The sequence below is a fragment of the Electrona antarctica genome, assembly GCF_951216825.1.
Source record: "Electrona antarctica genome assembly, chromosome: 8".
NCBI classification, from domain to species: domain Eukaryota; kingdom Metazoa; phylum Chordata; class Actinopteri; order Myctophiformes; family Myctophidae; genus Electrona; species Electrona antarctica.
This window is the reverse complement of record NC_136789.1, coordinates 23,105,629-23,133,040: the sequence shown is the minus strand read 5'-3', so window position 1 is coordinate 23,133,040 and position 27,412 is coordinate 23,105,629. Positions and strand designations below refer to the sequence as shown.

Here is a 27,412-nt window from a genome sequence, read left to right as displayed (position 1 = left end):
ATGCAAAAAAATGCCATTGGAAATCTGCCATAAAAAGAGGTAACTTCCGGTTAAACCCATGGCGGAGGTAACTTCCGGTTAAGCCAACCTCAACGAGATCAACCTGTGTGAGAATTCATTAAAACAATGAATCATCCCATGATATTGAAACATGCTGCTGCACCCTCTTCATTAACCCATTCTTGGTGTTTTAAACGCTATTGAAAAATAGCAGATCTACAAGCTCATAGCGCGCCACCGAGTGTAATATTACAAATATTCCAAAATGTTTGTCATGTGGTCGACTGGAATAACCACACCGGCTCGGTTCTGGCTCGCCACTCAGTTCACAGATGTGATTTTTTTAATTTAAACATTTGAAGTTTAAATCATGCACCTGGCAAACCACATTTAAACCTTTTCTGTAAAGGTCACTGCATGTCCTGCTGTCATGTACATGGTTGCTCCAAATTCCTTCAGAACAATACAACCTGGTGTAGTGAAGGGACAGTATCTTATTGTTTTGGCACACATGTTATGTTCTCTTCACACAGTTGCAGTGATTATGTCTTCACACAGTTATGCAGGGATCCTTTCGCAGAACAAAATCAAAAGGGCAGTAAGCTTTTCCTACAGACATGGTGGCAAAACGTTTAGATTGCTTGAGTAAAGCTGGTATTGACCAAAATGTGATCTATTATAATGCATATTCTGTTGTGAGTTTAAGCAGAACCACTCATATAGATCTGACAATCACATATAGAAACCTAATCTGATTGGTCCAAATCAAGCTGTTAAATTGTGTTTATAGTATGTTATTGTTCATACCAGCATATTCATTTATCTTGCTGTTATGTGCTCCTATATTACATGGTGTCTGTATTACATGGTGCCTTCCAAACGGTATTTAATGTGTTTGACTGGAATTACAACAGACATTACTAAAACAGAAACATTGAAAACACCTCTGGACTTGTCTTTATTTGTGACCGCACAACCATTATTTATGCTAAGTATACTTGCAAATAATCAACACATTTAAAGAAAAAATCATCATGCAACACTTTTATGTAGATGTGCTGATATTTATCTGCCTCAATTTTATCAGATTGTTCATGAATACTGTTCACACTAAACCTATGTATATAGTATGTGTACATGGCACATGGCATGGTACATCGCACATGGCATTTTCAGTTTGCTTGAAGTAGTAAAACTATTTCCACATTGAACACAAGCGAACCGTTTTAATCCATTGTGTACAACCATATGAACGTCTACATCATTTGAGCAACTGAAAGCTTTTCCCCTCAGGGTTTCTCTCCAGTGTGAATTTTCTGGTGTCTTTTAAGGTGGGACATTTGAGAAAAGTGTTGTCTACAATGATCACACCCATAGGGTTTCTCTCCCGTGTGAATTCTCTGGTGCTTTTTAAGACGGGACATTTCAGAGAAGTGTTGTCCACACTGATCACATCAGAAGGGTTTCTCTCCCGTGTGAATTCTCTGGTGTCTTTTAAGGTGGGACATTTGAGAAAAGTGTTGTCCACAATGATCACACCCATAGGGTTTCTCTCCAGTGTGAATTATTTGGTGCTCTTTAAGGTTGGACATTCGAGAGAAGTTTTGTCCACACTGATCACATCCATAGGGTTTCTCCCCAGTGTGAATTCTCTGGTGGCTTTTAAGGTGGGACGTTTGAGAAAAGTGTTGTCCACAATGATCACACCCATAGGGTTTCTCTCCAGTGTGAATTCTTTGGTGCTCTTTAAGGTTGGACATTCGAGAGAAGTTTTGTCCACACTGATCACATCCATAGGGTTTCTCCCCAGTGTGAATTCTCTGGTGGCTTTTAAGGTGGGACATTTGAGAAAAGTGTTGTCCACAATGATCACACCCATAGGGTTTCTCTCCAGTGTGAATTCTTTGGTGCTCTTTAAGGTTGTGTATTTGAGAGAAGTGTTGTCCACACTGATCACATCCATGGGGTTTCTCTCCAGTGTGGATTTTCTGGTGGCTTTTAAGGTGGGACATTTGAGAAAAGTGTTGTCCACAATGATCACACCCATAGGGTTTCTCTCCCGTGTGAATTCTCTGGTGCTTTTTAAGACGGGACATTTCAGAGAAGTGTTGTCCACACTGATCACATCCAAAGGGTTTCTCTCCAGTGTGAATTCTCTGGTGGCTTTTTAGGTGAGATTTGTAATTGAAGTGTTGTCCACACTGGTCACAGTCGTTCTGTTTTAGTTTAGCCAAGCGTCTATGTTCATTTACTGTTGGTAAGACAGGTAGGCCAGACTGGTGATGCAACATTGGATTGGGAACTAATATAAAGGGAAACAAAGAAAACATTGAGAGGTTGAAAGACAGAACCTTAAATGTGCATCTTGTACCGAAATGAATCAACGCATATTATTTCACTTTTCTGTGCAAGTAGCTTCATAACAATGACAAAGAAACTTGAACATAATAATGACAATGATAAATGAAATAATAGCCTAAGATATGTTTATTACAGATCTCAATCAAATTACAATGAAACAGAGGAAGATTCAGAATGCAATGCATATTGAGAATACTATGTACTATGTTTTAATTACAAGTAAGACGCGCAAACGCGGGAAGCGAACGCAGCTCGTAAATTGCAATAACAACAATTAGAATAAATTACGTACTTAAGGTTTTTTTTAAGTTAAGTTTTTTTAAATTAAATGTTTTTTCAAGTTATTTTTTTAGTGTGTGTATGTGTGCGTGCGTGCGTGTTTCTTTTTTAGGTTTTTTTTTTAAAAGTTTTTTCTTTAAGTTTTTTTTTAACTTAAGTTTTTTTTTAAGTTAAGTTTTTTGTGGGTGTGCGTTTTTCCTTTAAGTATTTTTTTTAAGTTAAGTTTTTTTTAAGTTAAGTTTTTTGTGTGTGTGCGTTTTTCCTTTTTAAGTTTTTTTTTTAAGTTAAGTTTTTTTTTAAGTTAAGTTTTTTGTGTGTGTGCGTTTTTCCTTTTTACGTTTTTTTTTTAAGTTAAGTTTTTTTTTAAGTTAAGTTTTTTTTTAAGTTAAGTTTTTTGTGTGTGTGCGTTTTTCCTTTTTAAGTTTTTTTTTTAAGTTAAGTTTTTTTTTAAGTTAAGTTTTTTTTTAAGTTAAGTTTTTTGTGTGTGTGTGTGCGTGCGTGCGTGCGTGCGTGTGTGTGTGTGTGTGCGTGCGTGCATGTGTGTGTGTGTTTTTGTGTGTGATACAGCTGCGCCCTCTGGTGGTGGGCGGGTGGTGTTACAGCGTGACACACAGACAGACACACACACAGACGTGATCTGCTGGGTCTCATAGTAAATGCTCACTGCGTTCGCAATCAAAATGTGACAGGTGAAATGTAACATACCATGGTCTTTGGGTTCCTCCTGTTGAGCAGAGTTGAAGTTGATAGTGTTCATCTTCACCTGAAGTCTGGAGTCCACAGTCAGATCTGATCAGAAATGATTGATTTCCTGGAGCAGTTGTGAAGAACTGACAAAGACCAACTCTTCTTATACTAGAGAGCCTGAGGTGGAGCCACTAACTGCTTGGATTGATAGGCCAAAGAGAACAATTAACCATCTATCAACCAATCACAACCTAACAAGTTGTAAATGTGCTCCACTCCTCCCTCCTCCCCCAGGCATGCTCTATGCAACCCTCTAGAAATAAACTGGTGAGATTGCTTTGTAAGCTTCATATTTAACATATGAATCTATCTGATTCTATACCCATTACATATGCATGGACATATGTACATAGTATTAATAACATGCATTTTTCAGTATCAACAGGATCCTACAGTGAGGATCAGGGTAAAATATGTACAGTCTAACAATATTGAATAATTGAATTGAATATTAAGTAATTGAAGTAGTAGTAATTGAAGCAGAGCCATATTTCTTCAGTAACAACAGAACCTATTGCTCATTATACTGTCATCTTAAATTATCTTGCAAAATGCTATATATTAAATGCTTTAATATAACAAAGTCTACTATTGACTCTATATTTTATGTTACTGTCTACATTGTGAAACACATGAACGCACAGCACTCCTACAAACCACAGATACATCACAATAAATACATTTAGTCTACCAGTTATTTTTTTTCCAAGACACCAATTTATATACAAACAGTCTTCATAAATAGCACACACGCCTTCACATCTAGACTTGTAAAGTATTCTAATTTTCAGAATTAATTTGACAGTAGCCTATTTTATTGACAACTTTACACCTATGTAGGGTATGTGCACACTTCTATAGTGACAATGTAATGACATCTAAGACAATTTTAATAACAAATCGTCAGTGTGTACGAAAGAGGCAAACATTGTGAAAATAGCAGATCTACAAGCCCACAACAGTGTGCAGTGTGAGGTGCTGTGAGCTTGTACTTTGGCTATTTTTACAACATCAATGCATGACTGATGTTCAATATGGAAAATGGTGCATATGGACAATCTTTCATGATAAACTATGAGCTATATACTCACTGTTTATCCTGTTCTAAAACCTGTTCAAGTCTATTCCTACTGTAACTTCTGCAGCATTCATAAAATGTACTGTTTTCTGGAGAGCTAGATGGTGAAACTGTGGTTTGGATGTTTGTGGGTGAGCTTGGTGAGGGGAATATTGTGAATGGAAGGAAAACATACAAAGCTCAATATTACATACAACACAGCATCTGTGTTAATTGAGGCGGGTACAGATGGAGTATTGGTTTTCTCTGGTGGTCGCTTGTTAAGCTTGAGAAGTAGTTTACAACATTATGAAATAGCCTATGCTGTAATGTACACTATATTGTTAAGAACTACACTTTATTCAACTGTGTGTAAATCACATACAGGGGTGGATGCTACATTGAAACTTTTTAATGACGAAACACAGTAGCCTATGATTGGTGTAGGGATCTGATGGGTCTGTTGACAGTAGTGATGTGTCGGTCGTGAGCGACTCGTTCACAAGACCCGATTCATTGCCGTGACCGTGAACGAATTCGTTCACGCCTTGAAATGAATCGGTTCGTGCTTTCGTTCACCCCCCCCGGCACGCACACACACACACACACACAGTCACACACACACACGGAACGGCGATCGTCGATCAGCTATTGAGCTCAGCTGAGTCTGACACGTTTCTTCTGAGAATTTTAATGAATAGCCTACTACTAACGACTCGAGATGCAAATATGCAGCAGTAGATTAGACTAGTTCTGGCCGTGTATAGCCTCGAAAGCAATCAGTAATTTGGTTGTATAGGAGTCGAGTGGCTACTAAGTGTGTCTTTTGTCATCCAACATACCACACAACACTACAACAACAGTATGAATAGGCTATGACTAACGAGATGCAAGTATGCAACATTCTTGGGTGTAGCCTCGAATTGGTAATTTGGTATGCTAACTGTATTGGAGTCGATCGAGTGGCTACTAAGTGTGTCTTTTGTCCAAAACAGTCATCCAACATTTACCACACAACAGTAGCCTACTAGTGCAAAACATAAAACCACGTATTTGTATACAAATGGAAGTGTACACTACACTACTTGCTTTTCCCTTTTTACCTCCTTTATGATGATGATTTCCTGTTATTTGGCTATATAGAAGTATATAGAAGTCTATATTTGTAATGTCTAAATGTTACGATGAATTGAACAAGGTGGACGCTCTTGTAAACAAGTGTAATCCTTTATTGGTCGTCCATTCAGTTTTTTTTGTATTGAGTTGTGCTTGAAATGTAGGCTACTGTAATTCTGCAAACTGTTAATAAATACTTCAATCAAATCAATCTGCGTGACCCATATACAGTACAGTGTTTGGCAATGACTTAAGGAGGTCTCAAAACAAAAATAACCTCACTTTAACTTTATATAGAAGTCTATTTGTATGTCTCTAAATGTTATGATGAATTGAACAAGGTGGACGCTCTTGTAAACACGTATAAGGCTCAAAACAAGCCAGCTGGGCCTTTACATGTGTGTTTTGATATTCAATACTCTGCTGTGCCATGAAGCTTGTGTGTTCTCTGTATAAAGCTTGTTAATTGATTGAACACAGTGAAGTGCAACCCAGCGGTGCCTGGTAGGTACCTGAGATGGGGATGCCTCCCAGTCCTGTGCTGTGCTGAGGGGGCAGATTTAGGTCTAGGAAATTACTGTGTGAGGCAGCGCTGGAGGAGTGGTTCAAGTGCGTGAGGTTATTGCATGTGGGGATCGCCATCCAGGGGTGTCTGGAGGACCCTGGCTGCTGCTGATGATGATGATGACTGCCCTGGCTGTTGTTGTGACTGCCGGGGAAGCTGAAGGAGCTATAGACTCTGTGGTGAAGTGGGAGGCGTGGGGGGCCACGCAAGTTGAAGGAGCCGTTGGGGTTCATGTTGGGGGGCAGCAGGCTGGGGCCGTGGTGGTGGAACCCCGGAGACAGAGGGCTCTGGTCCTGCACCGACAGCTCTTTCTCGATCAGATCGGCCAGCGCCTTGCAGGTGACGTCGAAGGGGTCGAAACCCAGGTCGTCGTCCTGCTGTTTGGTGGAGGAGCCGAACCCGAAGGCCGCCTGCCAGTCTGTGGAGGACGCCACTGGTATTGTGTCTGAGGAGAGAGAGAGGAGGCTTTTTTTCCCCCACCGATCTATATAAAAAAAACGTACAATAATTCCAACAACAGAATAAGCATCCCCAGTCAGTATAAATGAGCTACGGTCCTGAGATGATGGTAACAAATATATCAATGACCCCGGAATGAAGATATCACATTTTAGCCTGCTTAACACCAGAGCAGTGGTTTCCAAACTTTCTGTGTCAACGATTACACCAACGGGCAAGTCAAACTCTCATACTGTATAACACGTTGCGTTAAACTTATCACATGTTGTCACTCTGTCTATATTAGTCTAATCTGGGGTTCTGTGTGTGTGGCTGTGCCTTTAACCATTCTAATGCAGTGCTGGATTGGAGGGTGGAGCCAGAGGTGATTAGCAGAAGGGGAGACACCTGGCCAGTGTCTTCACAAACACTATTTAAGTAGCCTGGGCACCATTTCATTTTGGGTATATGATCCGGTCGGGAGCGGATTATATCGTTTTTGTAGTATTGTTTTGTAGTCGACAGGCAGGAACAATCAAACAGAACTTCCTTTTCCCTCAAACCGCTTTTTCTCAATAAAAGCTGCAGGCTACGAGAGCTTTTATTGTTATTCTTCCGGTTGGAGGGAAAAGGAAGTTCCGTTTGATTGTTCCTGCCTGTCGACTACAGAACAATACTACAACATGACGTAACGATATCATCATACGGCACGGCTTTCCTCCGAGGTGGAAAGCCTGGTGAGGCAAGGTTACTATTTAAGAGACCTGCTCTCATAATGCTTTGGATCTGCATTTCTCCACAGGCTGCAGGAGTGGCTGCAGGAGAGCTCCCTTGTCTTTTTGTTTGCTGTGGTTTAAGGTTTTGGGCAGCATGTTCCCTGCCAATTTAAATTGGAAACTTTGATTTAATTGCTTAATCCCTTAATTTAGGAAGAGAAAGAACATCCGCACACTAGTTTCTAGAGTTCAGAGACTTACTTTAATTAGAGGCAACATTTTGACCTACAAGGTCTTCATCAGGCAAATATTACAATGACAGAAAAGAGCAAAATATATACAAAAAGCATTGATTCATGATCATGCATTACACCTGGGAGTGGGAAGGCGCACAGCAACCTAGACCAATCATCACAGGGCTAGAAGAACCAGTCAGTCCACCCTTAAATGAGAATTTACCAGAGCAGAAAAACTTTAACCCATTTGAACTGTTAGTAATGATGCTAATTACAGATATGACTTGCAGTCAAGTAAGTCAATCTGTAACCCAAGGGTTACAGATTAACTTTTTTACTTGGTAGCACTGGTGCTACCAAATTCAGAATGAAGGAGCACCAGAAAAAAATTAGGAGCACCCACCAACATTTAAAGAGCACCAATATGTAATCGATTCTTTTTTACATTCATTATTGGTATTACACTTGTAGCCTACAACAGTGGTTCCCAAACTTTTTCATGTCAAGGACCCCCAAATTGACACACTTAGCCCGCAGACCCCCATTTGAAAATATATGTCAGGGACCCCCATAAGAGAAGATTTTTACAACTCTAGCAATGATTTTCAGCTATTTTCATTTCAAGGAGTCAAGGACTTGAATTAGGCTACCGTCCCCCATTTCTATCTCTGGGACCCCACTGCATATTGCAAAATCAAAGTTAATTTAACTCTGAGAGTGTACAAATGTACAGGGAAATATATACCCATAGTATGTACACTCTCAGAGTTTCAGACCCATAAGGGTCCATTTGGTTCCTAACTATCATTTAGCTGAGGACCCCCTGTAACTCCCTCAAGGACCCCTAGGGGTCCCTGGACCCCACTTTGGGAACCACTGGCCTACAAGCCAGTTGGTATGATATGCTATTTTTGTTTAAGAAGCACCAATAAACCATTTGAAAATATAATTAAATTCTAAATACTGTCTCTGCTATAATTTCTGGATTTGTAAATGGCTACAAAACACTTGCAGGCCTGCTTTTTTATTGAAGTAAAAAAAAAAGGGTTTAAATGGGTAGCCATGGCCAGCATGGAATTTCATCTTCAATTGCTGCTTCCAGATGCAGGGACCACTTTCGGAGAAGTTTTTTCATAACATTAATTTGCATGTCTAGGAAAAAGGTGTGTGTGTGACTGTGTGTGTGTGTGTGTGTGTGTGTGTGTGTGTGTGTGTTGCCTCCACACATTCCATTCAATTGAGCTCTTTTGTTGTTTCTCACAGCTGACGACCTTAGGTCTGATCACCCAGCTGATATTAATGACCCACTTAATGTCCACGGACTGACGATGGGAGGAGTAGAGGGAGAGCAGGAGACATTTCTTTAAAAAATCACAACACTTTTTCATAACACTTTTTACTTGCAAGCAGAGCGTGCAAGTAATGTTTTTCGTCAGCATTAGCAGCATATGACATGATGAAGATATGTACCAATGCCATGGTATAATTGGTCGATGGTGACGTAATGATGATATGTTTCAGTGTTGGGTGGATTAAAGGTAATGCCCCTATGTATACATGTATGTAATCTGACACCACTGTACAAGCACAAGTAATCATTACGTCATACGCTGCCACGGGACATACGCAAGCAGACCGTGCAGGTCCGGTGCTACGATGCGTATGTCAGGTCCGGTGCTACGATGCGCATGTCCCATGACGTGATGAAGATATGTACCAATGCCAGGGTATAATATGTTTCAGTGTCGGGTGGATTAAAGGGACATACGCATCAAACGACCCGAGTAGTATACCACTAATCAACTCACAAATTACATATACATAGAGGCATGTCCTTTAATCACGTCATATGTTCATCACGTCATATGCTGCTACGGGACATACGCATATACATACATATATACATTTTCATCATGTATTGAAAGGATTATGGCGATTCGTAGAGGATTAAGGCGATTCGTAGAGGATTACGGTGATTCTCAAGGATTATGGCGATTCGTAGAGGATTGCGGCGATTCGTAGAGGATTACGGTGATTCTCAAGGATTATGGCGATTCGTAGAGGATTGCGGCGATTCGTAGAGGATTATGGCGATTCGTAGAGGATTACGGCGATTCGTAGAGGATTAAGGCGATTCGTAGAGGATTACGGCGATTCGCGAAGATTATGGCGATTCGTAGAGGACTATGGCGATTCGTAGAGGATTATGGCGATTCGTAGAGGATTACGGCGATTTGTATATATATATATATATTATTGAAAAATAATAAATATATATATATATATATATATATATATTTATTATTATTATTTTTCAATTGATATACCGAAATTGGCCCGCTTGATTTCCTGAGCTAAACCATTTTACAAAAAGAGCAAACCAAGTGGGGGAAAGCACATCACCTTGCTTTCCGGAGTAAAAGCGGCCATGTTTTCCCGGCACTCCAGAGCTCCTATTTTGAAGGAATCCCGGGAGACATTGGCATGCAGAATCTGTTGGACGGGTCATGGAAAGGCATTTTCTATTTTTATTTTTTAACATGGTTGGCAACGAATAAAAGTACTCAAACTCGCCAACATTGCAGCTGTACGAGCTACTTCCTGTCAAGAAATACCTTTTCTTAAGTATTGCTCGTTGAATGTCACTCAACGGCCCTGCATACCACGTGTTTTGAATTTGCACATAATGCCGGAGGCAGCAGGAGGTTGCTTTACTGAAAACAAGCGCCTCCAAACTTAATTCAAGCTTTTCGTAACGGCTGCAATGTTGGTGAGTTTGATGTTGTTTAATACAATCAGATAGGACTTTTCTGTTTGGATGTATGGGCTGGGCTATCAATGGGAAATTTCCGCAAGATGGCCGTGGTCAATACTGTAAGTCCAATTGGAATGTAATTGTAGTTGTAATTAACTTCAGTGCTCACAAACAAATTGCCTTTTTCCAATCCAGAATGTTTCAGGAGTTGGCAAAGCAATTTAGCATATTTATCTACACCATAACCAACTACATTGTGATGACTGCAAATAACATTACAGACAGTTTTGGTTTTAAATAGTGTTATAATTGATTAAAACAAAAAACAAAAAAATATCACACCTAGTGTGAAGTGAGCAGATTAGTTAATTACATTAAAACACTTTGCCGGCCTTGAATTGTTTAATCCAACGTTCCCACCTGCTTAATACGCTAAACCCGCTATTTGTTTAATGTGTTTAATTCGCCATTTTGTATTAATTAAAAAGAAACAGCGGATTTGTCGCGGACCTGGTGACGAGGCCGTCGTATGATGAATTCCTGTACTATGATGAATTCCTGTACTGTTCTTTGTCTATATAGAAGTGTCTATTTGTACGTCTCTAAATGTTTTGATGAATTGAACATGGTGGACCCTGTTGTAAACAAGTGTAATGCTTAATTGGGTCGTCCACTCACAGTTAACAGCCTTTGTATTGAGTTTGTGCTTGAAATGTACTGTAATTCTGCAAACTGTTAATAACATTTTCAATCAATCAATCAATCGCGTTATGATGACGAAACCGGCCATGCTCTGGGCTGCTAGGGCTTCTGGGAAAATGAGCTCAATGCAAGTGAACGGGGTGTTTGTTTGGACTACAACATGCTGTGGAGGCGGTTCTTGTTTCACATTGTAATGGCGGCATGTTTTTCTCTTCAACAACAAACCATCAGACTATTTTCGTGGATCAAAGCTGCAAATACTTCGGCGTATGCTCCAAAGATAATAAGACAATCTAGGCAGCATAGAATATTGGATTAAATAGCGGGGAACACGGGTTACGCAGTAGAACTGTTAAGGTGTAAAGCCGTTAAGTTCATCAAGGTTTGAAGGCGGTTGGTCCCATATGCACATGACCATATATGGGCAATTCTCGTGCTGGATATAGACAGACAAACACACATGGTCAAATGTTGGAGTGGCTAGCACCGCTCAGAGGCGATGCGACCAGAACAATGTATGAAACCGCTAGTCATGAATTTACCGAGATCACGCATATAGTGATGGGTGGTTCTGAAACATTTTCATGTGAAGAACCCCCAAATTGATATGTACGGACTACGGACCACCATTTAAAAATATTGTGTGGACCGCCATAAGAAAAGGCCTACAAACACGTAGTTCTACACAGTTCCTCATTTTGATGAGAACCCCCTAGAACCCTCTTATGATGGACCCCAATTTTGAGAACCACTCAAATGTTACATAATTATGAATACAGTTGTTGAAGGCTACTTGAAAATCAAATACCTTAACTATGTACTGTATGTTCATAACATGAATAAAAAAATAAAATAAAAAAACAATACTACAGTATAGTATAATCTTACCACAGTCATTTAGCCTCTAGACGGTGATAAGGATTACATATTTAGTCCCCTTATCAATTCAAATTCATGACGATCTTGGGATCCACATGAGGATGGCGTACGTGGCTCCAATGTGGCCAGCCTGTGACATCGGTCGTCTATGATGTGTATGACACCACATTTGCGCAAGGTCTCAGCCATGACTCCCATTATAAAACGAGTTAAATATTTCAAAAAGTAAAAAATATATTTGGAAAAAAAAATGTGGAGGTACTAAGTTGCACGCATATGGCACTGATTGGTCTAACAGTTAAGAGAGATTATCTCTGGATAGACACACACAGACACAGACACAGACCCAAACAGGGCCGGGCTTAATGCACAGGCTTGGGGCTGCAGCCAGGGGCACCAAGCTCAGGGGACGTACTGAACGCCTGGCCAAAAAGAAGAAAAAAAAAGCTGGACAATTGCAATTAGCGGCTTCTGAAATAGCTCTAAATCAGTGCCGAGCAGAACCCTGCACCTGGTCGTAGTTGCGGCCGCCAAAAAGGGTTCATCCGGCCCTGAATCTAACAGTAAGAGTTGCCATCATGGTATCCTCTCCACACTGGACTTCAGGACACAAAAGCCTTTTCACGTCACTTCAATTTACTATAGTCACAGACTAATACAAAGAAGTGATCACTCAATTCATTGCTGGAGGGTTGCCTCCAAAATTGAAATTATTTGGCACAGCTGGCACTTCAAACTTGTAGCCACCATGCTTCTCGATCATCTTGGATTCATGTGCTGCCTTTCTCTGATCTGCAAGTGTGCCAATGTCGTGAAGAAGTTTGCTATGTTCCTCATCAAGGGATTGTGTGAGTGCTTGGTACCATGCTGGGTCACGGGTCTGGATATTCTGTAGTACAGCTTTGAAGATCTGATACTCATCCACAGACAAGTTGTCTTCATCATCTACAGGAGTAGTGAAATCATCTAATGCTTCCTCCTCTTCATCGTCATCGTCATCCCAGTAGTCATCATCATCATCTTCATTTTCTCCTGCCTGCTTCAGGCGGACTTCAATGTCATCCTCGTCGCTGGCCAGCTCAGCATCCCCATCATCCTCATCTTCATCATCTTCATCATTCTCATTTTTGGCTTTGAGGGCGTATGCCTTCTTCAGACCACTAAAGAGCACGATAGCTGCAGGCAGCAACTGGCTGCCAACCTGGTTCACAGCCTGGGGTCTTTGCTCCAGGTCAATCAGGGTGCAGAGGCCAAGAACGCTCATCTTCATGTCATGGAGGCTAAGGAAGCAATCAATATCTTTGAGCCACTGAGTAATAAATTGGTTAGTGATGGGCTCTGTGTTATTGGGAAAGCGTAGATTCCCCAGGGTGTTGAAGAGCAGCGGGGGGTTATAATAAAGTGCAGCAATGGCGACTTGCAAGCACATTGTCCGCAACTCACTGGTTTCCACCTGCCTTGTCAACCGCTCCAACGCAACAGCCACAAACAAGGGCACAACCTGATCGATGCCACGGCCTTTGCACTGCAAAATTATCACCTCCAACAATTTGGCTGCATGACACTCTGCATCCTCGCCAAGATCAAGCTCCCCTGTCAGGGCCTTCTTGCACAAGCTGAATATGAACTCGAGGTACTTGGTGTCAGACAGGAGAGTGTTTGTATCTACTGTGACATAGTTGTGTAGGAGAGGCATCATATCTATCATGTAGTCAAAATCATCTTCCTGGAAGACATTAAACATCACAGGAAGGAGCTGCCACATCTGTGGGGACACCTGCTGGCATGTCAGGCTGTCGGCCAGTTCCAGGATCTCTTGATAGAAGTCCACTAGGTGCTGCTGCAGCACTGTGTCAATCACCTGGAGACAGATGCCTTCCAGCTGCTGCGTGATTTCTTTGTGATCCTCCACCACGCCCAGCAATGTATTAATGGTGCTGAGGATTCCCAGAGCTGTTTCTGCTTTGTCTCCATTTCTATCCTCCTCATCAAAGCCCTTCTCAATCATCTGCTTGAATGTCATAGCCAAGTGCTGCGTCATCTCCACAGTGATGGGAATGATCTCCTCGCTGTATTCATTTACCATGATGATTATGATGCCGTTAACTTCATCATTCACAGTTTCTCTGACAATGTCCAGGAGTGTCTGCATCACAGGCTGGATGAAGGGGCTGACATACTCTTTAGCTTTCTCGTGGTTGCTGATGAGGAGCTGTAGGGCGAAGGCAGCCGCTGACTTGACAGGCATTTCATTGTCATTGATGAGACAAAGACGCGTCAATTCGACGGCTGTTTGCAGATTCTGGTCACTCGTGAACTTCACTTCACTTAAGCAATTCACAACCCAGCAGGCTCTGGCTCTCATGTAGCCCAATTCACTGAGAAACATGGGGAAGACATCATTCTTCAGAAGGGTCTCCATCTGTTCCTTATACATCTTTTGTTTAAGCAGAATCTCACCTAGTGAACCTATCACATTTAGGGCACCATCCTTTTTCCTGGGGTCAGAAGCAGGATCATTGAGGATCTGGTAGCAGAAGCCCACCGTATTTTGAAGAACCTCTTTCCTCTTGTTGCAGGAGGTATAGAGGAGCGTCTGTGCTGCTGTGGAGGGGCTGATGATGTCTGCAAACTCTGAAAACTTAATGCGGATGTACTCATTTGGGTCTTCCTGCCACATTTCCTCATCACTGTCCGAGTGACACATCAATGGGAAAACCACATCCTGAATGATGCCCTGGATATGTGGCTTCAGGTTTTTCCAGGTAATGGATTGTGTAATGCCATGGTTGATATAGTTGAGTGTCTGCTGGAGCACTATTGGTGCCACATATTGCTTCTGCTTGTGCTGATATAAAACCTTCAGTAGCACCTGTTGTGCAGTCACTGCATATCCTTTGAGGAAAAGATCTGCGAACTGGACATATCCTTTGTTTGCAGTACTTGGGTTGCCATATTTCTCAAACAGCCGGCCCAAGATGCGAAGGGCCCACTTCTTACACTTCCACCATGGCAGATCAGCCCTCTCAACTTCATCCACCTGCATAGTCTCCGGAGGCACATCTCTGTCCACTACAGTCTTCAGGATCTGCATCCATTCTGGCAGGTTCTGTCTGTTGATGAGCTCCAAAGGGAGGTTGTGGTGGACCAGGGCATGGAGTATCTTGAAGATTTGTTTTTGCACCAGAACAGACTCACTGGAAGGGTCAGGCAGTAACTGGATGAAGCGTTCCTTCAACATAGGCATAAAGATATTCATGGCAGACACCAAGGGTTGGCGCTCATCTGGTTTCTTATATTCATAGTTCTTGACCAGCTGGTAGAGGCAGAGCAAGATACCCAGCCACCCTGCACTGTTGTCTGACTGTAGATGTCCGCCTATCTTCTTCACAAAGTTTGTCCACTTGCCTGGGTAGTCATGCTTAATCATATGGCGGATGCACGTTGTCAGCTGGACCCTGATGCACTCGGGTGATAAGATGACAGCCTGCACAATGTTCTCTCGAATGAACTGCTTGTCCTCCTCGGGGATGCTGCCGGTGACAAGCGTCACCTTGCCTGAAACGTCTTCCTCACTCCAGTGCTTGGTTACCATGTTCTTGAGGTAAATCACACCTGCTTGTTTGACGGGCAAATCCAGCTGGTCAGAGATGGTGACTCGCAGTAGCGTGGACACAAAGTTTACCTGGGTATGACCCTCATTCAGCTGTTTCTCTGCGGCCTCACGCAGGTTAGGATCCATCGTGCCCCGAAGGGCCTGGACAAGAGACTCAGGATTCATTGGGGGAAAACTCTGTGGCTCAAATCTAATACTTCAGTAGTGTTGTTAACTTCCTTTCACTATTAAATGTATAAATGCATATACATATATATGCCCTGCGTCTGCACAAATCGGCGTTGCTAGGCAATGTTTTGTTTAGTTGTGATTGATGTCAGAGCTCAATCAGCAAGACAATGTGACAACACTGTTTCACCCAGCAACAAGCCAGTACGGAAAGCGCAGTCAGGAGAGAGGTGGAGAAGAGGAGAGCCCAGTGAACAGTGAGTGAAATCCAGCCAATGGCATGCTACTGTATACCAAACCTGGACACACTGAGTGATTGTCAATGCAATAACCCTAGCAATTGATTGATTGATTGATTGATTGATTGATTGATTGATTGATTGATCCAGTCAGTTATGTAGTACCTGTTGTGTACATGTTGTCAGCACGTCTATCTACACTATGATGTGGTTGGTTTGCCCAGAACCCAAATAAATTAAAAAACAAAATCAAACCAGAAACCAGTTGTAAAACCAGTGAACATTAACATTGTCTATACTGTCCCTTCTCAATTTCTACTACAGAGCCACCAGAGGTCGACAACTTTTAGGTTCTCATCCATTTTTTTTAAATTATTATTATATATACTACCAGATAGTGGCAGGAATTGTATCTATACTTACCAGTTTTAAGGAGCAGTGGAAGTGTGAGCGCTAGCATAGTAGAGACACAAAGAAGAAAGTGTTTGAAAGCAGGTCAGCCTGCAATGTGAGGGAGGGAGGGAGGGAGGGAATGTACAGCATAGGCCAATTAGGCCATGCATGGAGGCATCCCACCACAGTCAATATTGATTTTGGACTTACAAAAATACATCCCTGTATGCTTGTCTGAAAGGAGACGCTTCTTTTGTTCGCTAAACTCTTATTTCATAATGAGCTACTGACAACCTCTCTATACGTCATTATCATAATACTCTTTAACCACCTTGAATACATTTGGTCAAAAAAGCCGTTCTAAATTATAAGCCCACAACATGTTGATGTGACGTAGCTTGTAGATTGGGCTTATATATATAATTATATAAATAAAGCAGAACGAAAGAAAGAAAGAAAGAAAGAAAGAAAGAAAGAAAGAAAGAAAGAAAGAAAGAAAGAAAGAAAGAAAGAAAGAAAGAAAGAAAGAAAGAAAGAAAAGAAAATAGAGCGTAAGCTGTAAATAGCGTTCACCACTTTGCAACATCGAAAAGATCTTCTCCATCCCTTCCTTAGAATAGATACATGAGATTCTGAACTCATTTTGATGTGGAATAAGGAACCAAGTGTTTTATGGTCACGTTTCATCATATCACTGGTTGGCTTGATTTCAGGCTTAAAACTCGTTAAACCTCTTTCTACCCAGCAGAACCCGCAGCGACACCCACGGAGTGCCAAGTCAGCATTGTGGTGGGCCTCACAGCACACCACTGCTCCACCCGGGTCCACACTTGTCCCCTAGCTCCCTTTGGTCTTGGGAAGGATGAATGGAAAGTCAGGCAGAGTGAAATAGGGCTCTATTTTCGTTTGAGCATTCTAAAGACACTATTTGGGGATTTAGCATTGAGGAAGGGGCGTTCCCTAAAACACCTCCGCTACCCGTTACATTATGCATACAGGCAGGGCTCGAATTTGCGTCAATTTTGGTCGCAAATGCGCCTGAATTGTAATCTGTGCGATCCAAATATATAATTGGGAGCACCAGTGCCACTGAAAATAATTGCTGTAGTGCGACCAAAACGATCGCGACAGAAACTGTCGCGAGCCGGTTCCATCCTGCGAGATGATTTAATCCAACTTGTGGGGCATAAATATCTGAGCATGTAAAAAAAAAAGTAAGTTCCTAGTCCACTCCTGTCCAGAGTTATGATTTTTTAAAGAAATATCTCCTGCTCTCCCTCTACTCCTCCCATCGTCAGTCCGTGGACATTAAGTGGGTCATTAACATCAGCTGGGTGATCAGACCTAAGAGGCAACACACACACACACACACACACACACACACACACACACACACACACACACACACACACACACACACACACACACACACACACACACACACACACACACACACACACACACACACACACACACACACACACACACACACACACACACACACACACACACACTCTCTCTCTCTCTCTCTCTCTCTGCATTATGATGTAAGTGACTGGAGGGGCTATAGCAGCAGGCAGAGGGAGAGAGTTGAGAGCCTTTTCAGCCAGCCAGCTTTGATAATCAAATATCTGGGAACAGTGATGGACTGTATGGAGAGAGTGAGAGAGAGAGAGAGAGAGAGAGAGACAGATTAGTAAAAGAACAGACTGTGTGCGCGGGGAGTGAGACAGACAGAAAGAAAGAGGAGCAATTTAAACTTTTTGGCCAGCCCGAATAGTCGGCCTGCATCACAAGCAGATCGACCGCCGCCCTCGAGGCAAAAATAAAGAGGGATGCGAAACATAACAAGAGGAAAAGAACAAATGAGAGAGACAGAGAGAGGCCTGTCTGCATTCTAAGCAGAGTGTCCTCTGCCAGTAGAAATGTCTCTGTTGACTCTGTGAGAAGCCCTTTGATAGACATGGCTACTTAAATAGAAACATGCACCATCATTCTCCACACTCCTGGGAGGACAGGGTTGACATTTCACTCCTCTGTCAGTTACTCTCTGCATTTCAAGGAGACGAAGGAGAGATGCCACAAGTGTTTCCTAGCAACAGTTTGCAGTGACAGCCCCCCCAACACACGCACGCACGCACGCACGCACACGCACACACACACACACACACACACACACACACACACACACACACACACACACACACACACCTTTGAACTCCCCGTTCCCTGAGTGTGAGTTGCAGCAATGCACCACTTGCTTCAGACCTGAAATACATACTAATTCTCCTGACACACTCTCTCTCTCTCTCTCTCTCTCTCTCTCTCTCATTCTTCGATGCCAAGAAAACCAGTGGCGTAATTTCAAATGACGTACAGGCTCCCCTTGTCATCATCTGTAAATAACAGAGTTCACTTTTTTGTTTTGTTTTTTTCATAAGTGAATGCCCTATTTACTTTGAAATGATTATTTATCCGCTGCTCCGCACTCCCTTGAGTATACTTAGTTTAATGAGCATGCACTGCAGCAGCGCTCAGTCTATCTAGAGAAACGGACGCGTTTGAAATGCTCAGGAAGGCCGATGTGTCGGCTGCTCTAGTCTAGATAAGCTGCTGCTGCTGTGCATGTTCGTTAAACAAAGTTCATAAGAAACTACTCAAGACACTAGATAACCCTTTCGTTGTATATCTTCAATAATCTGCACATGCTGATATTATATTGTAAGAGACTATTCTCAAGAACCGGTAGGAGTTGTCTTCTATTACTGACTTCATACTTTGTCATATTACACAAAAGAGTCCTCGCAAGTTCACAACACGTTATGAGCTTGTCGATTGGCTACTTTCACTATTTTATTTTCAATACAGGGACAATAGTACCTGTGAACCTCGCTGCAACTGAGAACTGAGAAACAGCAGGCAAAATGAAGAAAGAGTATGGTGATATTTCACCATTTTATGCGCTGCATTGTCACCTGGTTGTACAGTTCCTTTGTTCTCTCTCTCTCTCTCTCTCTCTCTCTCTCAGGTGAAAGAAACAAAAAGGCACCAGTGCGATCATGGTGGTGAGGGAACAGAGAGCTATGGTTGTTTGTTGGGTGTAAAGCAGCCCTCACTACAAAGGCTGCCCTTCATGTCCACTTTCCTCTGTACTATTTTGGAGGGACTAGGGAGCAGGCACCACAGACAGACTGTGTAGTAGACAAACAGTAGCGGGTGCATGCCTCCAGCCAGAGGTGAATCATGGCTGGTGTTAGCGGTGGCAGACAGGGGGCACCAAAGACTGCATAATGGTATGGTAGCCTAAGGCATGAAGCACAAATGAACGGAATAATGGTGGTTTGTAGGAGTCGAAGGTAAATTTGTTTTACCACCCCAAAGATAATAATAAAAATTAAAAGGGGGAAAAAAAACAATTAAGGCTCGGGGCTCCTATGCACTCACAGGTGAGTCAGTAGGATACAACAGCAGTGACAACAATGAACAAATAAATAAATACATTTAAAAAAGAGCAACAAGCAAGACGAGTAGAAAGACACATTATTGATGTGGCTGGAGTCTAAATGATCATTAGAGAGAACGAGTTTGCAGGTGCAATATTCTTAGCATTATTCTTTCTATCGGCAATGTCTGAGGTCCTACTTCCCCCCCAGAGGGTAAAATGATGATTTTACTTCTTTAAGAATACAAATCTTCTGTCCTTTTGTTTCTAAACTTAAACAAAAACGTCTTTACACTGACTTATTGCATGATACAAAAAGAAGGAAAAAAAATAGTTTAACAGAAAAGAGAAAGGTCAAAGGAGTCACGGAAGAAACATAATCTGACATCTCAAACATCTGAAACAAATTCTGCAATATTGTGTTGCTATGCATTGTTCAACAGAGCCGGTGCATTGTGGCATCACAACAGGCAGCACTAAGTCTCTGTCTGCACATTGAGAATAGGAAAGGTTGAGTGAGAAGGAAAAAGAAGACTCATCATGCATGCTCATACAACATGCAGATCCCAGGCATGCAGCTCATGAAGTGCAGAGGGCCAAGGAAGACTCTAAAATCTACCTTGGTTTTGGATTGTATTCCTAATCCCTGTGTGTTACTACCTATTATATTATTCTCTATTAAAATAGCTGATCTACAAGCTCGCAATGTGGCGCAAAGTGACACGTTTTGCGCTTTGAACATCTGCTATTTTCACTAGTTTGGGTGGAAAATTACGATTCACATTTGAGTAAAAATCGTGCAGCACTAGTGGGTATGTTTGTTTGTCATACAGTGTATGTCCCACATATGTGTTATATAATCAATAAAAAAAAAGATCATAGTAGTGACGCAGAGAGAAAGGGGAATGCGACAGAAAGAAAGAAAACACATGTCAGACAGAGAAGGGCAGAGAGAGAGAGAGAGAAGATGAAAGAAATCGAGGTGTTAAAAGAATGAAGTGTCTTTGTACTTTTGGCACAGTGGACGGGAGCGGTGGAAGTGATAGGCCGAAGCAATGAATGTCACACATGTCACGGCCAATCAGGCGCTGATCAAAGCTGAGTGCCGCGGGACCGTGGCGCGAATGCAACGCAGGGAATATTACGCACAGCACGGAGGAAGTCGTTAAATCACATGTATCTTTGCTTTGATGACAAAAAGAGACGGCGTACAGTGAGGGAGGCAGAGAGAGAGAGAGAGAGAGAGAGAGAGAGAGAGAGAGAGACGTGAGTATAAATGCATAAACCCAGTGATGGAAGAAGTACTCAATTTACTCTGTTAATACTCTGTTACAAGGACAAGTTTGGTATTCAAAATGTACTTGAGTAATAAAGGGGCAAAAGTATATAAAAATATACTTGAGTACCAATTAAGGTCCCATTTAACAAGCTTTCAAATGTATAAAAATCCTTTGAAGATAGCAGATCTACAAGCTCACTTTACGACACGTTCTGAGCTTGTTTGTGAGTACATTGCCAGCCATAAAGTAGTACCTTTGGCGTTCATGCTATGTGACTCTGCTGTGACTTCCCTGCCATCTTGTCCCCAGAGAGTCAAACAACGCACACCATCAACGAGCACCACGGAAGGAGCCCCGCGGGAGTGTCCTCCTCTTCCCCGCCCACCCCTTTTGCTGTACACATATCTAGAAAATGCTTTTCGCGTTGTTGCTGATATGCAATGAATTAGGCTGTGGAAAGTTCCTGATTTTTTAATGAACTAGAGCTGTGCCCGACTGCCCGTTGCCGTTGGGCACTGGCCTACTTGGAACGATGGAAATGCATGCCCAACTCAGTTGTTATACTTGCGCAAGCAGAGCGCGCAAGTAAGGTGGTCGTGCCGGCTTTTTTATGCGTATGCCTTGGTATATATACTGATTTTGAGAGTGACGTAATAAAGATATGTATCAATGCCGGGGTATAACTGGCTTTCGATGGTGACGTAATAAAGATATGTTTCAGTGTCGAGTGGATTAAAGGCAATGTCTCTATGTATACATGTATGTAATCTGAAACCTATGCCCATATATGGAGTTCTTTGTCAGGCATGCCCAAATATGGAGTCTATTCAGATGTCAGAACACATGTGATGTCAGAACAGGCTAGCTCCATATATGGAGGTATAGGGGTGATCAGGACCAGAGCCCGGGCAGAGGCCTTTTGTGGCGGTTCTGGACAAGCGTGGGTCCAACCGACTCGACACCGAGCGCTGCACTCCCTGTGAGGGGGTGGGACGCTTGTGGGGCGTCGGTGGGGCGAACGGTTCTTGAGTTACTAATAATAACTGAAATGATAAGCCTACATGATTAAATGTGTACCTACTGTCATATCCATACATTGTGTATCCTAGTGTGTCCTTTAAAGAGACATTTAGTGCTTTATCGGCGGGATTTTGTCCGATACCAATATATTTGTGGAAGCCAAATATCAGCTGATATTATCTCCTGACTGATTAATCTGTCTTCCCCTAATTAAGATTGATGGAAAAGATACATTACAAGGTTGATGCTGCTTCTCTCTCTCTCTCTCTCTCTCTCTCTCTCTCTCTCTCTCTCTCTCTCTCTCTCTCTCTCTCTCTCTCTCTCTCTCTCTCTCTCTCTCTCTCTCTCTCTCTGCATAGATTCTATGCACTTATGCAGCATCTCATTTAAAACTCTGTTCATTAAGAATTAGATAATGACACCCACATGATTACAGCACGGCTAGCCTACTTGATGAAACTCCTTCTGTGTGGCTTAGATTGTATAATTATTACCCTTAGCAAGCACCTACTGCACACGTAATTACAGGCAAAATTATTGCAACATGCTTGGCTGTCGCTCAGGGCAAAACGATAGGCACCTACATAAATCACAACATTAGAATCCTAGTAAACCTAGTAAACGAAAAGAAAACTGTTTGGAATCCAACTCACAGACGGTGAAGAAAGAGTAGCAGAATCATGCAGGGAAACACACGCACGCACGCACGCACGCACGCACGCACGCACGCACGCACGCACGCACGCACGCACGCACGCACGTCCCCCCTAAATGCCTTGATGATTGCCCCACCAAACATAACATGGCATGAAAATATCCCAAGACATTTCAAATTAAAGGGCTTATATTTAAAACCATTTGAAACGCTATGCTACTAACTAACTAACTAACTAACTAACTAATGTAGCCCCGGGTGGGAGGCAAACCCGGGACCTCGTATCAACAAGCCGTGTCCGTTACCAGTCGGCTTAAGAGCCATGGCCCAATGGCCACCTATAGCCTACACTAACTACAACTGTTGCACCATCAAACCAACACCATTTCATTATCCAAACAAGAAATGATCACATAGTGATATTTGTCAGGTGAAAGAAGCGCTGCCTTGCGAAGCCCCGCAGAAGCATGAGTGTGCGTCACAGAGCGCATGTTCGGGTCTGTAAGTCCCGGAAAAGATGCGCTGTGATTGGCCAGTAATCACTTGAGTGGCAGCGTGACGTAACGTGCCTTCCACATTTCCGGCGTACTTCCTCTCCCAGTGTAAATTCTTCCGCCCCTCCTTCAACACACATCGCTCCAATGAACTGCAGCGGCCAATGAGGCATCTATTTTTTTAATATCTATGGTCGCCACCCTCCTACCATCCTCTTCTAATATGAGGGGTTGTGTTGTCTGACCAGGAGATGGCAGTAGGGTTCCATCAGAGGAGCTGTTCTAAGGCAGCCAGGCAGCACGTTGCAACAGCAGGAAACTCATAAGTTAATTACATAGCACTCTCATGCCAGGGAACGTGATCGTTCAAACAGTTGCTAACTGGAGAGAAGTGCACACTCTGACACTCTGAGAAAGACGTGGAGATATAGCGAGTGAGCGAGATAAAGAGAAAATGAGAGACAGGGGGAAGGATGAAGAGCACGAGAGAGAGAGAGAGAGAGAGAGAGAGAGAGAGAGAGAGAGAGAGAGAGAGAGAGAGAGAGAGAGAGAGAGAGAGAGAGAGAGAGTGAGAGACAGACAGATCACAGAGAGAGAGAGAGAGAGAGAGAGAGAGAGAGAGAGAGAGAGAGTGAGAGACAGACAGATCACAGAGAGAGAGAGAGAGAGAGAGAGAGAGAGACAGACAGACAGACAGACAGACAGACAGACAGACAGACAGACAGACAGACAGACAGACAGACAGACAGACAGACAGACAGACAGACAGACAGACAGACAGATCACACAGAGAGAGAGAGAGAGAGAGAGAGAGATCACAGAGAGAGAGAGAGAGTTTACAGTTTACTAATCATCTGCACACATGTTCTCAATTTTTCATTACAGTTTCTCTGTAAGACCAGACAAACAGAGCGAGTGCGATGATATAGTGACACTGCACGCTCACAGTGATATCTTGGAAGCAAGGTTATTCAAAGGTTACTGTATGTCACCTGTAGCAGGCTATTTGTCATATTTACCATTTATGCATTTAGCAAGCAAGAGGCTTTATTATCCAGAGTGACTTAAAACATGATGAACTCTAGTAAAAAACTACATGGTGCAACAAAGTGATTAGGATGCCAACATCTGTCTAAAACAACATGCTTTCTTCAGCATTTGTGGACAATTCTGCAAACAATATTTAAACATGCACAGCCTATGTGAACAATTAAGTAACCAGCATACATCTGTATAATATAACTTGCACCTATCAAAAAATAGACAACAAGAAGTGATACAAGGAACAAGGAGTGAGGTATAGAGTCAGATGAGGGGAGTTTTCAGGCCGAAGCGGAACATGGGAAGTGGGAATGGGATGCTTGGAGATGGAGATGCCAGGGTGTCATTTAGGGACAGAGAATAAGCATTGTATCTGCCTCCTGGCGACCTTCTGAGGGGGAGGGCAAGGAGGGACTATGGGATGCTTGGAGATGGAGATGCCAGGGTGTCATACAGGGACAGAGAATAAGCATTGTCTCTGCTACAGTATGTGCAGGAAGGGGTGTAGTGCGGTAACCTGACTCCGCCAGATGGGGCAGCAGAGAGTACACTGGGTTCCCCCCTCCTGCTCCCATCTGGGAACTCTCAGGCAGACTTGTCTCAGGCATCAAGTCTGCCTGAGAGTTCCCAGATGGGAGCAGGAGGGGGGAACCCAGTGTACTCTCTGCTGCCCCATCTGGTGGAGTCAGGTTAGTAGTGCGGTGGATCATGTCTTTAAGCTAATAAGGCAATGGCTCAGGGTCCAGAAAATTCCAAAAGCTTTCGCGGCCCACCCATCGGACCATTTAATCCGGCAGCCTGTGTTAAGTGCTCAGCTGGGTTCATTTCAGAGTATGTTTAATGATATTTGGTGATCAGTCAATTGATTGTGTTCTGGCTTGGATCGATGGAAGACAAAATACCATGACATTGTTTTTTTTGTTTTTCTTTACATAATTCGTTTCTAAATATATATCATCATTGAAATCCAATAATAGCCATGGTACCCCGGCCCACAGGTTAAGAAGCAGCAGAGATCTAAGGGGTGCCACGTCACCATGCCACAAGGTTTAAGAACCAGCAGAGATCTAAGGGGTGCCACGTCACCATGCCACAAGGTTTAAGAAGCAGCAGAGATCTAAGGGGTGCCACGTCACCATGCCACAAGGTTTAAGAACCAGCAGAGACCTAAGGGGTGCCACGTCACCATGCCACAAGGTTTAAGAACCAGCAGAGATGTAAGGGGTGCCACGTCACCATGCCACAAGGTTTAAGAACCAGCAGAGATGTAAGGGGTGCCACGTCACCATGCCACAAGGTTTAAGAACCAGCAGAGATCTAAGGGGTGCCACGTCACCATGCCACAAGGTTTAAGAAGCAGCAGAGATCTAAGGGGTGCCACGTCACCATGCCACAAGGTTTAAGAAGCAGCAGAGATCTAAGGGGTGCCACGTCACCATGCCACAAGGTTTAAGAAGCAGCAGAGATCTAAGGGGTGCCACGTCACCATGCCACAAGGTTTAAGAAGCAGCAGAGATCTAAGGGGTGCTACGTCACCATGCCACAAGGTTTAAGAACCAGCAGAGACCTAAGGGGTGCTACGTCACCATGCCACAAGGTTTAAGAAGCAGCAGAGATCTAAGGGGTGCTACGTCACCATGCCACAAGTTTGATATATGTACATGGACGCCCATCTTGAAAATGTTTTGTGCAAGGGCCCCCCCGGAAGTGAAGATTTGTGATTTTTTTTTTGCTAAATTAAAAAGTTTCCTAATGCTTTTAAAAAAATGCCCCAAATAGTAGATTAACATGCTTAAATAATAATATCTGCTATATTAACCAACGTATAAAACATGGATAAAGTGGTTCCAATGATTGTGATTTAACAGTATCTACATTCGCAAGGTATTCTTTGGCATCCCGACGAGCAATTCTCAGTTTTCCAGTTTATTTTCTAATCTCTCCACCATAACGCTCTAGGCTGGTTCAATGATTTTACTGTCGCAACACAAACACATCATCCTCTGTTTCCACTAATATACAGAGTACATTACAGCATAATCAGGTTCCACCAATAAAAATCATAAAATTTTTGCACTTCAGATCATTACCCTGATTAATCATTTTCCCGCTCATGAACTCACTAAAGTCACTCCTCGCAACCTCTGAGTTTTAGGCAAAGATGAGACAAAGGCACTGATTCAGTACTAGTGAGTCTCAAGTCTTTGCTCTCGAGCCCCGAGTCGAGTCCCAAGTAAAGTGCAAGTCCTATTGTTTTGAGTAGCCCTAAGCTTGTTGGAAGGTGTCAAACTTGAAAAGGCTTTGAAGTCTCAAGTCAAGAGAGGGCTCAAGTCAAGTCAACTCACCAGTCATTGGTGTTGGAAGTCCAAGTCGAGTCCAAGTATCTTTTGGATTGGATCAAGTAAGTCCAATGCGGCGCATTGTGAGATTGCAGATCGGCTAAGTTCTGCGGAGGTTTTCCCCAGAATACGGACGCTGGGGTTTAACCAGTGATGGAAAAAGTACTCACTTTTGTTACTTAAGTATCAATACTGCTACTACTACAGTATTGGTGTCAAGTATTGGATGTGGGGTGTCTGACTCGTGGCCAAATATATACTTTTGAGGGTCCTTAATTGACATGAAAAGGCTTTTAGCACCACTGATATAGCAACATACGTTTTAAAAGTACATTGTATAGATAATGAAATGCATAGGCTAGGATGGGAGAAAAAATATCTTCTATTCAACATCGGCTGAAAGGTAGATTTTCTTATTTTTCTGGGGAGACATAGATGATTCAGCAACAGCGATAACCTTTCAAGGTTATTATGGCCATACAGCCGACACGGTTATGAGTCACAATACGTTTTCCTCTGCACTACACACCCAGATGTGCATTTGGAGAAACTTCGTTATAAGATTTTCTTCCATTCATAATTAATGAGAGATGCAGGTACAAATTGGAAAGATTTATTTTATAAATATGCTACAGATGGCTAGATTGACAAATTACACATGAATAATGTTTCTTTCTATTGCGCTGTGTGTGTGTGTGTGTGTGTGTGTGTGTGTGTGTGTGTGTGTGTGTGTGTGTGTGTGTGTGTGTGTGTGTGTGTGTGTGGCATTCATTGTCAATGGGAATTTAATATTTGTGTAAGACGAAAATATATTCTACACTAATAGCTGAATATAGGAGGGGCCAGCGCCCCTAAATAAAGCACTTTGGTAATA

The 27,412-nt window shown here is 42.6% G+C and overlaps 2 protein-coding genes across 2 annotated transcripts in view; both read right to left on the bottom strand.

Moving 5' to 3' along the window:
* Positions 1–6,022: 6,022 nt before the first annotated feature.
* LOC306928663 (CCR4-NOT transcription complex subunit 4-like) overlaps positions 6,023–27,412 on the bottom strand; it is a gene marked incomplete at its 3' end in the record, with an annotated part of 379,642 nt that continues 358,252 nt past the window's right edge. Inside the window, exon 4 of the mRNA XM_079508933.1 lies at positions 6,023–6,570. Within this exon, the coding sequence (XP_079365059.1) occupies positions 6,023–6,570 (548 nt within the window). The remainder of the gene's footprint in view (positions 6,571–27,412) is intronic.
* Positions 12,525–15,632, bottom strand: LOC306928135 (importin-7-like; the record flags this gene model as incomplete). Its single annotated transcript, XM_079508058.1, has 1 exon — positions 12,525–15,632. The coding sequence occupies one exon, from the start codon at positions 15,630–15,632 to the stop codon at positions 12,525–12,527; it is 3,108 nt and encodes a 1,035-aa protein (XP_079364184.1).